At 37.9% G+C, this 14,786-nt stretch overlaps 1 protein-coding gene and 1 pseudogene across 1 annotated transcript; both read left to right on the top strand.

The window, feature by feature from the left end:
* The first annotated feature begins 4,724 nt into the window (after nucleotides 1–4,724).
* On the top strand, nucleotides 4,725–7,190 carry LOC150036016 (uncharacterized). The gene is made up of 5 exons (XM_090313543.1): nucleotides 4,725–5,178; nucleotides 5,465–5,623; nucleotides 5,714–6,047; nucleotides 6,368–6,761; nucleotides 7,068–7,190. The coding sequence occupies exons 1-5, from the start codon at nucleotides 4,725–4,727 to the stop codon at nucleotides 7,188–7,190; spliced, it is 1,464 nt and encodes a 487-aa protein (XP_090169669.1).
* Nucleotides 7,191–9,211: 2,021 nt separating this feature from the next.
* Nucleotides 9,212–11,623, top strand: LOC120077264 (UDP-glycosyltransferase 74E2 pseudogene; annotated as a pseudogene).
* The last annotated feature ends 3,163 nt before the right edge of the window (nucleotides 11,624–14,786 follow it).

Genomic DNA, 14,786 nt, shown 5'->3' on the forward strand with positions numbered 1-14,786 from the left:
GAAATACAACTGGATCATGCCTTAAGTGATAATCTAAATCGGTTTGTAGTATAAGGATTAAGGTGGGATACCTGATCCTGGTGACACTATGGATATAGCCCACTTTGTAGAGGTTTGCAAGTGTTGTAAACTACTATAGATGGTAGATCTTGACCATTCGTTTGGAGACGTGGAGCAGGGGTATCCTATACAAAGAGTTTGTATAAGATCTGGACTACGAGATGATTAGATTCTGTATATAACGCCTTTGATACTAGAGACTTACATCTCACCTAAACGACCATAGGTGACACGACCTCAATCCTGAGTGTTTTGGAAACTTCTACCTTTGAAGGAAGTCCTTTGATTAGTATGGGTGAGAGTGGCCAGATTTCCAACTCAACATGCCTATTTTTTGGGGGATTTGTCTGATTTGGGAGCTGGGAACTCAATCCATAATATGGGATTCACTCCTTTCCAGAAGTAGGGATAAGTAGAGAGCTTGCTCCTTTAAGGGCTGATTCTGGGGCTTGAACATAGTGGCCACAACTTCTCTTTGGAAGAGAAGACTCAGTCATAGTAGGACTATGATTTATGTTCATTAGAGGGATCAGTGGTACTTAAGGAGACAGATGTAACTACAGGGGCATAACGGTTATTGGCCCAGCTGTACTTACGAGCAAGCTGTGAAGGGTTGTCGCACTGTTGATTGGTTAAGATGGACACATAATATATTTGTAGTAAGGAGAGCTCAGCTGTCGGTCTTTAGTGACTGTCTGACAGTTAATGGATGGTGGATCCCGTGACTAAAGAGTTTAGTCAATTATTCACGTACTGTTGGAACTTCGGAGCTACAGGTCCATGAGGTCCCCTTGGTAGTTTGGATTCTGTTGAGGATCAGTTCTTGGTGTTGATTTGAAATGTTCAAATTGACAATAGGTATTTTGATTATATATGATATAATCGGTATGATGTATAAGATACATTTAGTGGAGGATTGATGTAAATGAGATTTACATTAAATAACATGAAATAGAAAAAGAACTATGGTTTATATGTTTCATGAGATGAAATATTAAAACTATAGGTTATAAATATAGTATGATAAGTTGGTTATCATTTATGTTTATAATAATATTAATTATTAGATAATTAATTATTTTTCTTTTAAATAACTAAAGTAGTGGGTGGTTATTGGATCATGGTAACTGTGAGTTTAAAAGGAAAATGGTTTTCCTATTTTAAAAAGAAATTTTTACAAACATTTGGAAAGGTTTTTGAGTTTTCTCTCGCGAAAAAAAAAAAACTCATGAAGTCATCAAGTAAATTCAGATTTACTAAACGAAGGTTGGGCAAGCTAAACGATCATGTAAGTGCGAGCTGAACGATCGTGCAGTATTTACTAAATGATCGTATAACTTTGCTAGACGATCGCTGGCCCAGGTAAACGATCGTGTAGTGTCTGTAGGCGATAGACTGAGCTAAACAATAGACTAAACGACCGCATAGCTTTTGCTATACGATCACATAGCTTTATCTAAATGATTGGGCATCGACCTATGTGATAGGTCTCCGCCTTCTCCCACTTGCCTAGTCATGTATGCGATTGTTGTTTCCTCCCTTCGCCTGCCTCATACCAAGTCTGAACAGAGCCCACCCTCTAGATTTTCACACCGAGAATACCAAGGTCGCCTTGTTGGTGGTGTCAGACTCAACTTGATACCGTCGAGGTTTTCTGAAGGACGTTCGTGGTGCTTTAGAGGAGACCGTTCGTGTTGCGGTGGATTTAGTGACCGAGGAGATCATTGAGAACGAGCGTGAAGTGTTCGTGATGTGTTACGGTTGTGTACATCGAGTGCTCGTGGTTGCTGTTGTTCAATCAGAGTCGTGCAATGAAGAATGGAGACACTTCTGCCTATGTGCATTCAATTTTCTTCTGTATATTTGAGATTGTCATGCTGTAATTTCTATATTATTTGCATAACTACTTGTATGGAAGTCGGCTGTAAATAAATGTTCATTCGTGATTGTGATTTGGAATAGTCTTGTTCCGCTGCTCATGAAAATCTCGAGTTCCAATTTCCTTCAGATGCCTTTGTCCTTTAACCTAGAACCGGATTCAAACCGGGTTGGGGAGAACCAGGATTTGGGTGAACTGGGTATTAGATCAAATGGTGGGCAGGGGATTCTGGGCTTTAGTGGAGTTGGGGCCCAGATTGTGAGGGGTGTGTTTGGGTTGGGCTTTGAGGGAGGTAGGATGAGTGTGGCTAAGGTGTTGGGAGGTATGCGCGATGAGGGTGGGCCTGATGGGAGTATGCTGAGTGAGTTGCGAGATAGGAGTGGGCTAGAAAAGAGGGGGCAGGGGAAAGTGACGAATTGCTTGGTTCAAACCAACGACGGTTTAGTTGGGGGATGTGGTTCAAAAGGGGACCAGTTAGGTTCATTGGGGGAACGGTTTGGTTCTGTTGGATCCGGTTCCTGTTTGAAAGGGAGAAATTCGTGGGCGGCCTTTTTTGGGTCCAATTTAAGGGAAATTTAGATTTTTCACCCCCTCCCCCCCATCCTCTCCCCTATTGATTGAAAATGATAAAGTGATTGTTGAGCCTTGTGAGGAGGTTCTTGATGCGGGTGTTTGTTTATGGGAGAAATCATTGGTGGGCCAGTTTATGGATGCAAAACTCCCGTATTCTGTTATTTTTCGCCTTATTCAGAGAATTTGGGGACGCGTAGAGATGCCAATTATTACCATGCTGGAGAACGGATTGATTATCTTTAAATTTCAAAAGGCAGAATCACAAGACTGGATGCTGGAGAATGGTTTGTGGCACTTGGGTGGTAAGCCATCTTATTACGACAGTGGTCACCAGGTATTGTTCTTGAAACCTTTTTTTTTTTTAATTATGTTCCTATCTGGATTAAATTGAAGCATGTTCCCTTGGAGATGTGGACAAATAGGGGTTTAGCGGTGGTGGCTAGTGTTGTGAGTAAGCCTGTTTCTTTTGATGTTGCAACTAGAGAGCGACGTTGGCTATCGTATGCAAGATTTTATGTTCAGGTGCAAGGTGATTCGTTATTGCCCTCTTCAGTCACTGTTAGAATGCAGGGTCAGAAGTTTATCATTCCAGTCGTGTATGAGTGGAAGCCTCGTAAGTGTGCTTGTTGTGGCTCTTTTGGGCATACTGGAGCTATGTATGAGAAACAAGGTGTGGAAAAGAGTCAGGATTTGAATATTCTGGTAGTTAATGAGAGGTGTTTGGGGGAGAAGGGTGGCCTTGAGAGTGTAAAAAAGGGTTAGAAGTTGAGTATTGGTGAAAGGGGAGCTAGCCTAGTGCTTGGGAATAAAAGTGTAGGGTGTAATGACGAGTTTACTATAGTTAGTTGGTGTCGGCGTGATAGAGGAGGTGTAGGACATAGGGGTGGTAGTGGGTCACCAGGATTGGTTCCCTTGAGGAGTATAGTAGTTTATGGCTCCCCTAGGATTACAGGGTTTGTTAAGCATATTGATGATCGTAATCCATTTGACATACTGAGTGATGAGGGGGGAGACTCGTGGGCACTGGCATTAGTGTAGTCTGATCTTTATTTTTTGTTTGTTTTGGATGGGATGTTTGGGAGTTCGAGCAAAAGCCTAGTGAGAGGTGGTAGGTGTGATTTCTTACAAGTTTCATGATCTGGTGTTCCTGGAATATTAGGGGTTGAATGACCTAGTCAAGTATAGGGTGGTGGTGGATTTTCTGTCCTTCTCATCTGTTATTTTTTGCTGTTTTCTTGAGACGAGGGTTCGTCGCAAAAACTTTGGTATGGTGGTGGGTAGGTTTGGTGATGCTTGGAGTTGTGTGAGTAGCTATAGTGTGAAGGGATTGGGAGGATCTGGGTGATGTGGCGAAAGAGTGTCTATGATTTTATTCTAGATGTCAGTGTGGATCGGTTCATTTCTGGAACTTTGGTGGATATTGTATCTAGTGTTAGGGTACATATTGGTGTTGCGTATGCCTCTAATCACGTGAGTGATAGGCGGGACTTGTGGATCTAGGTGATTGATGTGTGTGCCTCGTGGCATCTTCCTAGAGTTGTTATGGATGATTTTAATGCTATTTGTAGTAGTTTGGAGGATCTTGGTTGTTGTCCTAGCTTGAGGAAGATGGAGGAATTTGATGGGGCGTTGTTGGAGGCGGATCTAGTTGAGATGGGTGTGATAGGTAACTGGTTTACTTGGACTAATAAAGTTCAAGGGAATGGTATCTTACGCTGATTTGATCGCTGCTTGACTAATGAGGCGTGAAGGGTGGTTTTTCCATATCCATAGGTTAGGGTTGGGCAGTTGGGAATTACTGATCATAACCCTCTTTTGGTTTCTACAAGGGAGACGAGGAGTAGGTCCCTCCTACGTTCCGCTATTTTACTCATTGGGCTGAGGTAGATGGTTTTATTGATATTATCAGGTCAGTATGGAGAATGTTTGAGGATGTGTCCACTATGGTTAACTTTGTTCGAAATTTGAAATCAGTGAAGCGGGTTTTACGTGCCCGTTTGGTAGGTGTATCTCGGTGTTATCTAATGAGGTGTGGGTTGCTAGGCAGGTTATGGATGCTGCTCAAGCCGAATTGGAGAGGGATCAGTTTTCAAAGTCGGTGTGTGCGGAGGCAGCTCGGGCCACTGAGGTGTTCTGATCAGTGACTAGATTGGAGAAGGCGTCGCGCCGGCAGAAGGCTAGGGTGAGGTGGCTGGTGTTAAATGATATGAACATGACGTTTTTTCATCGTTATGTTCGCTCTCGCCGCAGTTGCAGTGGCTTATTCTCAGTTGTGGATGTTAGGGGGACTCGCCAGATGATGCATGACAGGGTGTCAGGGGTGGCAGTGGATTTCTTTCGTGGTAGTTTGGGGTCTCAACGTGTGGGGTATAGGGATCTTACTACCCAGATTGGGGATATTGTGCAGTTCAGCTGGTCCACGAAAGGGGTGGAGGCGCTTGGTCGCCCAGTGGGTCGGGATGAGATTCAGAAGGATTTATTCTCGTTGAAAACTGGGAAGGCTCCTCGGCTTGATGGGTTTTCGGTGGATTTTTACAAAGCTGCTTGGAGTGTGGTTGGGGATGATTTCTGTGATGTTGTTCTGAATTTTTTTGAGTCATGTTATCTGTCGGGTGGAGTTAACTCTACTGCTATTACTCTTATCCCAAATAGGCGGGGAGCTAAACGTATGAAGAACTTTCGTCCTATTTCTTGTTGCAATATTGTGTATAAGTGTATCTCGAGGTCCTAGCTGGGAGATTGCGGTTGGGTTGCCTTCTTTTATTAGTGGTAACCAGTCTGCGTTTGTTCCTGGTAGGTTGATTTTTTATAACATTTTATTGTGTTAGGAGCTTGGGGGGGGGGCGCTATAAAGTGGTAGAGGGATGCTGCATTGTATGTTGAAGGTTGATCTTTAGAAGGCGTATGTTTCGATCAATTGGGATTTCCTATTTGGTATGTTGCTTGTTATAGGTACGCCCTTTCAGTTTATTAGTTGGATGAGGGCTTGTGTTACTTCGCCTACGTTCTCTGTGTTGATTAATGGTTCCTTTGAGGGATTTTTCTTTGGTAGGAAGGGGTTGAAGACATGGGGATCCATTGTCTCCTTTTTTGTTTGTGATGGTGATGGAGGTCCTGTCCAAGTTGTTGAATAAGCCTCCTGTGTGGTTTAGGTTCTATGATCGGTGTGAGCGTGTGGGCCTGACTCATTTGGTTTTGCAGATGATTTCATGATTTTCTGTGCAGCTGAGAGGGGTTCTTTGGAGTTTGTGAGGCAGGTTCTTGCAAATTTTGCAAAGCTGTCTGGGTTAGTTACAAATGTTGGGAAGAGTTCCATGTTTGTTGTGGGTGTGGAGTCCTTTGAGGCGGAGGAGCTTGCTGCTTTTATGGGTTTCTATCTTGAGTCGCTGCTTGTTAGGTATCTGGGGTTACCTTTATTGGCTGGTCGGTTGAAGGTTGTGGATTGTGCGCCTTTGATACAAAGGATTACGAGCTTCGGTCCCTCTCTTTTGCTGGGAGGTTGCAGCTTATCAGGTCTGTCTTACAGTCCTTTCAGGTGTTTTGGTGTAACATCTTCATCTTAACTACGTGTGTAACTCATGAGATTGATCATCTGTTGCGTAGTTATTTATGGAAGGGCAGTATAGAGCATCGGGTTGGTGCGTGGGTGGCGTGGGATGAGGTGTGCTTGCCTGGGAGGGGGGAGGTGGGTTGGATGTGAAATGTGTGGCCTCATAGAATCAAGCTACTATTATGAAGTTGCTCTGGCTTCTTTTAATTAAATCGAGCTCATCATGGGTGGCGTGGGTAGTCTTTGTGGGTTGTTTGGTGTGAGGTTGGGAGGTCTTGGTGCTTGAGGGCTATCTTGCGTTGTAGGGATAGATTCAAGCATCTAGTTCATTTGATGGTGGGTGATGGAAGGTCATGTTTTGTTTGGTGGGATCCTTGGTTTCCGGGGGTTGTGATTATGGATTCATATGCATCTACGGTGGTTTATGATGCAGAGAGTAGTATGGAGGCATATCTGTCAGAGTTTATGGATGGTGAGGGAGGTTGGAGGTGGCCTACAGTGTCATGGGAGTTGCTTGAGATCTGGGGTCTTATTCAGGCAGTGGGGCCTAGGGTGAAGGGGGAGGATTATTGGGTTTGGGTGTCGGATACTAATGGTCGGTTTTCTATCGTTAGTGCATGGCAGAGTTTGCGCCCTCGTCGTCCTAAGGTGTCTTGGGCAGGTCTTTTGTGGTCTGGGGGTGGTATTCCACGTCACTCCGTCTGTGCGTGATTAATTGTAAGGGATAGGTTTGGTATACGAGATTGGTTGAGGAGTTGGGGTGTGTTGTTAGAGGGGGAGTGTCTTCTATGTGGGGGAGGTGTGGAGTCGCGGGATCATCTATTTTTTTATTGTGGATTCGGGAGAGACGTGTGGTCAGGTGTGTTGCGTCAGTTGGGTTTGTCTCATCGAGTGGCGGGTTGGGATGTTGAGTTGACTTGGGTGTGCCATGTGGGGTCGGGTAAGGGGATGCGTAGTACATTGTTCCATGTCTTCTGGTGTGCTTCTATCTACTACATTTGGCAGGAGCGTAATTGGTGGCTTCATGGGGGTAATTCGAGGACGGTGTTTACTCTGTTTCACCTTATGGTCTCTATGATTCGTGCTCAAACTGCTTCTTGGCGGGTTGATCTTCTTGGTCTTGTCTAGTACGTTTACGGATGTTTTCCCTTTTTTTGTACTTGTTGTTCTTTGTTTTGTTGTTGGCCCCAGGTTGTGGAGTTTTGTTTCTTTTTTTTTTTTTTGTCTTTCTCCCAGGTGGATGGTGTTGTTTGTTTTTGTTTTGGCTTTGTTTCGGTTGAGTCCTGTCTTTGCTTGTACTTTGTTGCTTTGATGCCTTGATCCCGGGCTGTGGAATCTCCTTTGTTGTTGTATAATAATATCACCTATTCTAAAAATAAAAAAAAAGAATTATAGATGTCCGATTACCATGTTTGTTTCATCAGAATATTTTTGCAGATATCTGAGAGTATTTTGATGACTTTGTTTGTTTCGTAGAATTTCTATTCGGGAATGCCTTAAATTTACATAATGTTTCAAGAATATCCTTACGACTGTTAATTAATTTATAATTAATTTGATATAATTTGAACTTACATATTTGTTTTTATCAATTTGATTTTTTTATATTAATAAATTTATAGTATTTTAAAATATGATATATTGTCGAAAATATCTATTTTAATTATATAATGTAAATTAAGATTACTATATAATAAAATCAAATAAAAAGGATGGATAAAAATTTTAAATGGGGATACCCTAAACTCGAGAATCTAGAAAATTCATATTTGAGGAGGGTATTCAAAACTCTTAAGATGCCCTTTGTCCAGGTATCTTAGGATGTCCAAGAATCTCCAGATGTCAGGGCATTTTATAATATCGCAAAACAAATATGGTTAATCCAGATGCCCAATCCAAGAAAATCTGGGATGTTCATTAAACAAACGGCACCTAAAGGATTAAGTAGGTTTTTTTTTTTTTTTAAAAAAAAAAAAAATTGTGGGAATATTTAAAATTATTTGCAATAACAAATTAGCAAATTCTGGGTTTTTTTTTATTTATTGTGTTCTCTCTTTGGAAATGAAAACAAAAATTTGAAATTTTGAAAAAAAATTAGAAAGGAGAAAAAGATAATCAAAATTAAAAATGAGGAAAATGAAACTAGAAAAGAAAAAAAAAAAAGGAGAAGATGTTAAGAAAATGAAAAAAAAAAAAAACATAAAAATTCTAACATAATTATGAAAAAATAGACTTGGTAAAAAAATTAAAGAAAATAATACATATGACTAGAGGTATTTGGGGTAAGAAGTGAAATAATGAGAAGTAAAGAGTTTTGAAGTCTAGGGAGTTGTGAACTTTTACAATCAAGGAAGTAATTAAGTAATTGATAAGATATAAAATTGATGTTTTTTTTCGTAGTCGGATCCACCAACTCCTTTGAACAAAACAATGAGTGGATTTCACAAACTCATACTTTCCTGCTCTACTTCCTAAGGTCTTGGGCCAAACACACCCTTAAACAATACGGGGACAAACAAATTGTCTTATTTTTCCAAATAGTTTCAAATATTCCTACGGTTTTTCTAGGGTTTTTTGTTTCTTTTTTTTAAGCAAACAATTATACTTCAGCACTTTCTCCGGAATTAATGAACAAAAAAATTAAGATGGCATTTAGTTACCATTTGAGATTTTTCTTAGTTTTTCAGAATTAATTAAGCCAAAGAAGACCTAAATTACAATAACAAAATAACAAAAGCTGAAAATACAATTACTAAAATATGACTTGTAAAATAATTTAAATATATAGATGAAATTTAAAAATTAAAACAAAATACTTGATATTTTTGTGAGAAGAACACTAAACAAACTTCAAAAAGCAATACTTGGATGCACCCATTTTTTTACTCATTCTAATCACACAAACATAATTTTAAAAAAAGAAAGAAAGAAAAGATTGTCGTGTAACAAACTAAGATTAGACAAAATGTACCAAGTATTTTAAAGCATAATAAAAAATTCAAACCTTTCATATATATATATATATAACTTCAAAATGATCGCTTACCTAATTTTATAATAAAGTATTGCAGTGCCGGCCATAGTAGAACATAGACTTTACCGCCATATAATTGCTTAAACTTTCATATCACACTGAGGAAAAGAGAAAGATGGAAAGCCATAGAAATAATGTAGATGAGGAAGGTGGAAGAGTTCATATTGTAGTGGTTCCATCGCCAGCCCAAGGCCACATAAATCCACTTCTCCAATTCTCCAAACACCTTGCAGCTCGTCCAGGTCTCACCGTAACATTCCCCACCGTCTTCGGCGACACCGCCATCGTCAATCTACCGGCATCAACGGTCCCCTCACTCACCCTTCAACAAGTATCTCTATCGCCCTACAATGGAACCGAGCCAGAGACTCCCGTAGGTTTCTGGGAACGGACTCAAACGTCCATCCGTTTGCATCTCATAGAACTCATTGCTCGACACGAACGTAGCAAGGACCGAGTTTCTTGCGTCGTGTATGACTCTATGATGCCTTGGATTCTTGAGGTTGTCAAAGAGCTTGGGGTTATGGGTGCTGCATTCTTCACTCAATCGTTTGCTGTTAATGCACTGTATTACAATGTTCATAAAGAATGGATAAATGTTCCATTGCAACAAAGCTTTTTTTCTTTGGGTAATGGATTTCAAGTTTTTCAGCCATATGAACTTCCATCCTTCATTGTTGATACTACCAAATACCCATTTATTCTTAGCTTCTTGGCCGATCAGTTCTCACGTTTGAATAATGTCGATTGGATCTTCATCAACACCTTCGATTCTTTGGAACCACAGGTAAATCTTGGTATTATATTACATTGACGTTGACGAAAATGGTGTTGATGTTTTCTTTGGGAATAAAAAAAGAAAAATCTAAGAATTATTTCAATTAAGAACTAATAAATATTTGATTTTTTTATATAAGATTAAATTTAGGATAACTTGCAAAAAAAAAAACCCACTCCTCGAGTATAGCTGTAGCTGCGATTATACACTCTTAAACTATAAATAATAAAATTGTACACTCAAATTTATAAAAGTGTTAAAATTAGATCCACAAACTTATTCTTGAAATTGAACCCCCAGATGATAAAAATTGACCGCTCAGATTCATGCAATTGTTACAATTTCTATAATTATGTAAATTTAAGGATCCAATTTTAACAATTGTATAAGTTTAAAGGATCGAATTTTACAATTGAAAGTTGAGGGTATAATTTCAATTACCATCATACTTTAGGAGTGTTTTTCAAATTTTCTAATATTTTATTAAGGAAAAATACTTTTTTAGTCTCTCGGATTGTTTTTATTTTGTTCTAGGTTTTAAAATATTAACAATTTTATCTCTTAATTTTGATTTAGTTTTCATTTCATCCCTAAATTTTACATTTTTACTCTTTATTTTTTTTTATTCTCACTTTCGGTCATTTGTGTTGACGTATATTAATTATTATAGTAATATTAGTTTGCACAAAATTTTCTAAATTACAAAATTCACACCATAATTTTATGTTTTAAATTAAGCATTAGTCAAAACTCAAGGTAAAAATGTATTGAAATATAGGACCAAAATAAATTTAAATTTAACTCGTAGGAATAAAAGTATAATATTTTGAAACGTAAGAATCGAATAAAAATTAAACTCAAAATCCATAAGTAAAACTATTTAACATTTTGAAACTTTGGGACAAAAAGGTAGTTTTTCTCATCTCACTATCTTGGCATGTATTATGCAAATAATCTTGACCTTACTTCCTAGTTAACATGCAGCACTGTTCTTGGTGTAATGAAAAAAAAAAATTGTAATAGGAAGCTGAGTGGATGGGAAAGCAGCTTCCATTCAAGAGCATTGGACCAATGCTTCCATCCATCTACTTGGATGGAAGGTTGCAAGATGACAAATGTTATGGTCTCAGTTTACTTGAATCAGACATGGATTCTACCATGAATTGGCTTCATTCTAAACAAAATGCTTCTGTAATTTACGTATCGTTTGGAAGTTTGGCAGAAGCAAAAATGGAGCAGATAGAGGAGTTAGCAATGGGGCTGAAACTGACCAACAGATTCTTCTTGTGGGTTGTGAGAGAATCTGAGATCCATAAGCTTCCCCCAAATTTCATCAATGACACAACCGAGAAAGGATTAGTCGTGAAGTGGTGCCCTCAGCTACAAGTTTTGGCTCATAAATCAGTGGGGTGTTTCATTACGCACTGCGGCTGGAATTCGACGCTGGAAGCCTTGAGTTTAGGAGTGCCGTTGGTGACGATGGCGCAGTGGTCGGACCAGCCGACCAATGCCAAGTATGTGGAAGATGTATGGAAGATTGGGAAGAGGGTGAGAATGGAAGAAGATGGAATCTGCAGAAGGGGGCAGATAGAGATGTGTGTTAACGAAATTATGGGGGGAGAGGATGGTAAAGAGATTAGAGTGAATATGACGAAGTGGAGGGAACTGGCAAAAGAAGCCATGGATGAAGGTGGGAGTTCCAACGTAAACATTAATCATTTTGTGCAACATCTTATGAGGAAGATATGACTTAATAGTAATTGCTGTCACATAAAGTTTTGTGAAGGATCCATTTGATGATGTTTGTGAAAACGAAAGTACGTATTAATAACTGTGTTGTTACATTTTAATATTAATGAGGCAGTAAATTTGTGTTGTTTTACTGCATGTATCAAATTAGTGTATGAAAACATATATGAAGAGAAGCAAATTAGTGTGAAAACGTATATCAAGAGAAGTTTAAAATTGTGTATTAGATTTTCTAGATTTAAAATTTTACAACAAATACCTCACTTATCTTTCTCTCAAAACACAACTACAAATACTTAATATCATCTTTCTCTCTTATTTTCTCTTATTTGTTCTTTTAAAAACAATGTTCCAAAAGAGAAGTGTTCTTAGTTGTAGAGCTTTGAACTTAACTATTAAGTGCAGAGTGGTTTAAGCTACCCAATATTTGAATTGAGTTGCTGTATTCTAGAGGGAATATGCTAGAGAACATTTGTTGAACCCGTGGTTGATATAAAAAAATACAATACACACTACATAGGATTTAAATTTCCTTAAAAAGAGTAAGATATCGACATCTCAATCAATTGTTTTTTCTCATTATTTACTCCAATTTTCCTTTGTTATTTATATTTCCTCCAACAATTTTAAGGAGATGTCAAAGATGGAGTTTATTATTGAGAAATCTAACGAGAATATCAAAGAACAAGTCATTTCGATTTAAGGGTCACACTTTAAGAGATGGAAAGGAAATGTGTTGTTCTACCTTAATCTTCTTAAAGTGGCCTATATCCTCACAAGAAAAAAATCTGAAGAGATTTGATACTGAAAGCATAAACCTTGAAGAATTCATTAGATACCAAGAGAAAATTGATAAGTACGAGAAAGCTGAGTACAATTTTTGTTATTCTCTTTTAAATTGTCTTCCTGATTATTTTATTATTCTTACGATACTACACCACATCTGCAAAGAAAAGATAGAAAGTTTTACAAAGAAAATATGATACTAAAATAGTAGGCGCAAAAAAATATGCTAAAAATCATTTCTTCTGCTTTCAATGTCGATGGAAAGTTTGTAGTAGAGGAAGCACAAAACATTCAAATGATTGTGGCTAATATAGCATCTGAAGGAATTAAGATTGGAGAAAATCGTATTGTTCAGACATAATTGACAAATTTATGCCATCATGAAGGGATTTCGAAAATGATGTATCATAAACAAAAAGAAAAATATCACATCGATCCCCAATGGTAAATTTATAATTTTAGGAAAAGTTACCTACAAAACAATCAAATATAACACATTGGTGTGGTGCTTGCTATCATGAAGAGAATTTCAGAAAATTAAGTATGATATCAATACAAAGGTTAAAGCAAGCAGTTTTAAGGAAGAGATGAACTTACCTTATGCAGGGCTATCATGATCTATTTATAATGAAGTTCATGGGTCTTTCTTATCCTTGTAAAGTTAAGAATCGACTTTCTTTACCTATTTGAAAGTTGGAGACTCAAGGGATGGACTTGAGCCACTAGGGATGTTCCAAAATAAGAGGGACGATCTGTATTGGCCACTCGTAAGGGACTCATTGGCCTCAGCTTCGGCCTCTGATGTTGAGGCAGGCTCTTGGGCCGTGAAAGCCCAATTGGCCTCAATCTAGGCCTCTAGGATCAATGTGAGCCAATTGGCCATGAAGGCCCAATTGGCCGCAGCCTTGGCGTCCGAGAGTTTTTATAGTATTCTACTATCGCTAGAAATCTTTATGAGAGTTGTGCAAAGTTTGGACATTACTCTCTAACATGGTTCCAGATATGTTTCTGTGTCCATAGATATAGACCAATAACAGTAAGTTAGTTCTTCATGAGTGTCGTAACACTAGCTAGGTCAAATTACCCTTTTATCCCTGGGTTACCTCTACATTCTTAAGTACCAGTGCTCCTCTAATGAACAACCTATTTATGGTCCAACCATTAAACAGAAACCCTCTCGGACAAGTGAGAGGGTAGGGCCCTTTGTTTAAGTCCCGAAGACACCACTTAAGGGAACACTCATCTACTTACTCTGAAGTTGGGAAGGAGTGAAATCCATCTTATATGATTATGTTTCCAGCTACCCACTCGGTCTCATCCTTAAATGATAGGCATATCGAGTCGACGAACTGACCACACTTATACATACAAATAAAAGGATAATCCCTCGTGAATAGGAGTTCATAATATACTCCGGAGTAAGACTAAGTTGCATGGGTCATCCTATTGAAATTGAAACCTAACTAGTCAACAGAGTTACATCTAGTGGTTACTATTCCGCAGTCTAATCTTGTGCAAACTCATTGCTCAGGATACCCGCACTCGAATGTCTCCTTTGAAGGGATTAAATCCTCGCTCAGCGAAAAATTTCAGACCTAACTCTAGTTTTAATACCAAACAAACATTGTATTGGAAAACAAACCTAGGTTAAACATATACTTTCAAATATTAAAAAAAAAAATCATACCTTGAAATGTGTTGATGAAATTCCTCTGACAAATAAACACGACACTCCCGAAAGGCCTTCACTGGTATCCTCTGTTGTGTCTACTGAGGCGGGATGGTAGGATCCCCTTTTCTTGATTTGGGAGTAAGGGAGAAGAAAAAAATATTCTGAGAAGAAGCAGCTTCTTTTTTTTTTTTTTTTTGTCAACTGATATATAGAGTGAGAGGGAGAGGGAAGGGGGAAATCAGGGAGTTACATAATCACCCTTTTTTAAAATTTTATTTATTATTATTATTAATTAAAATAAATAAATCTAATTTTAATTTATTTTAATTAATTAAATAATAATAAATATATTTAATTTAACTACATAAATTAAATCGAATTTAATTTATTAAACAATTATTAATTAATCAAATTAATTAATAATAATTAAATATCTCCTATATTTAATTAAATGTGTATTATAATCATATTCTAATACATCTCTCTCACATAACCTATAGATTCAATTCAATTAATTTAATCAAATCATATTTAATTAAATATAATTAAATTAAAATAATTAATTCTCACATTAATTAGTCATTAAATTAAATATCACATATTTAATTTAACCTTATAATTGAATCACATTCAATTATCTCTCTCATATAATCTATAGTATTAATGTGCATCTTATGCGCAGTATTTTTAACCAATAGTTTTAAT

The sequence above is a fragment of the Benincasa hispida genome, chromosome 5 (genome assembly GCF_027475165.1).
Source record: "Benincasa hispida cultivar pf3 chromosome 5, pf3_genome.v1.1, whole genome shotgun sequence".
Lineage (NCBI taxonomy): Eukaryota > Viridiplantae > Streptophyta > Magnoliopsida > Cucurbitales > Cucurbitaceae > Benincasa > Benincasa hispida.

Excerpts from the sequence above, each read along its gene's own strand:
- LOC150036016 (XM_090313543.1), top strand. The coding sequence starts at position 4,725 with ATGACGTTTTTTCATCGTTATGTTCGCTCTCGCCGCAGTTGCAGTGGC. Across the intron at positions 5,179-5,464 it reads AAATAGGCGGGGAGCTAAAC|GTACGCCCTTTCAGTTTATT; the intron begins GTATGAAGAACT and ends TGCTTGTTATAG. Across the intron at positions 6,048-6,367 it reads CTGTCTTACAGTCCTTTCAG|GGATAGATTCAAGCATCTAG; the intron begins GTGTTTTGGTGT and ends CTTGCGTTGTAG.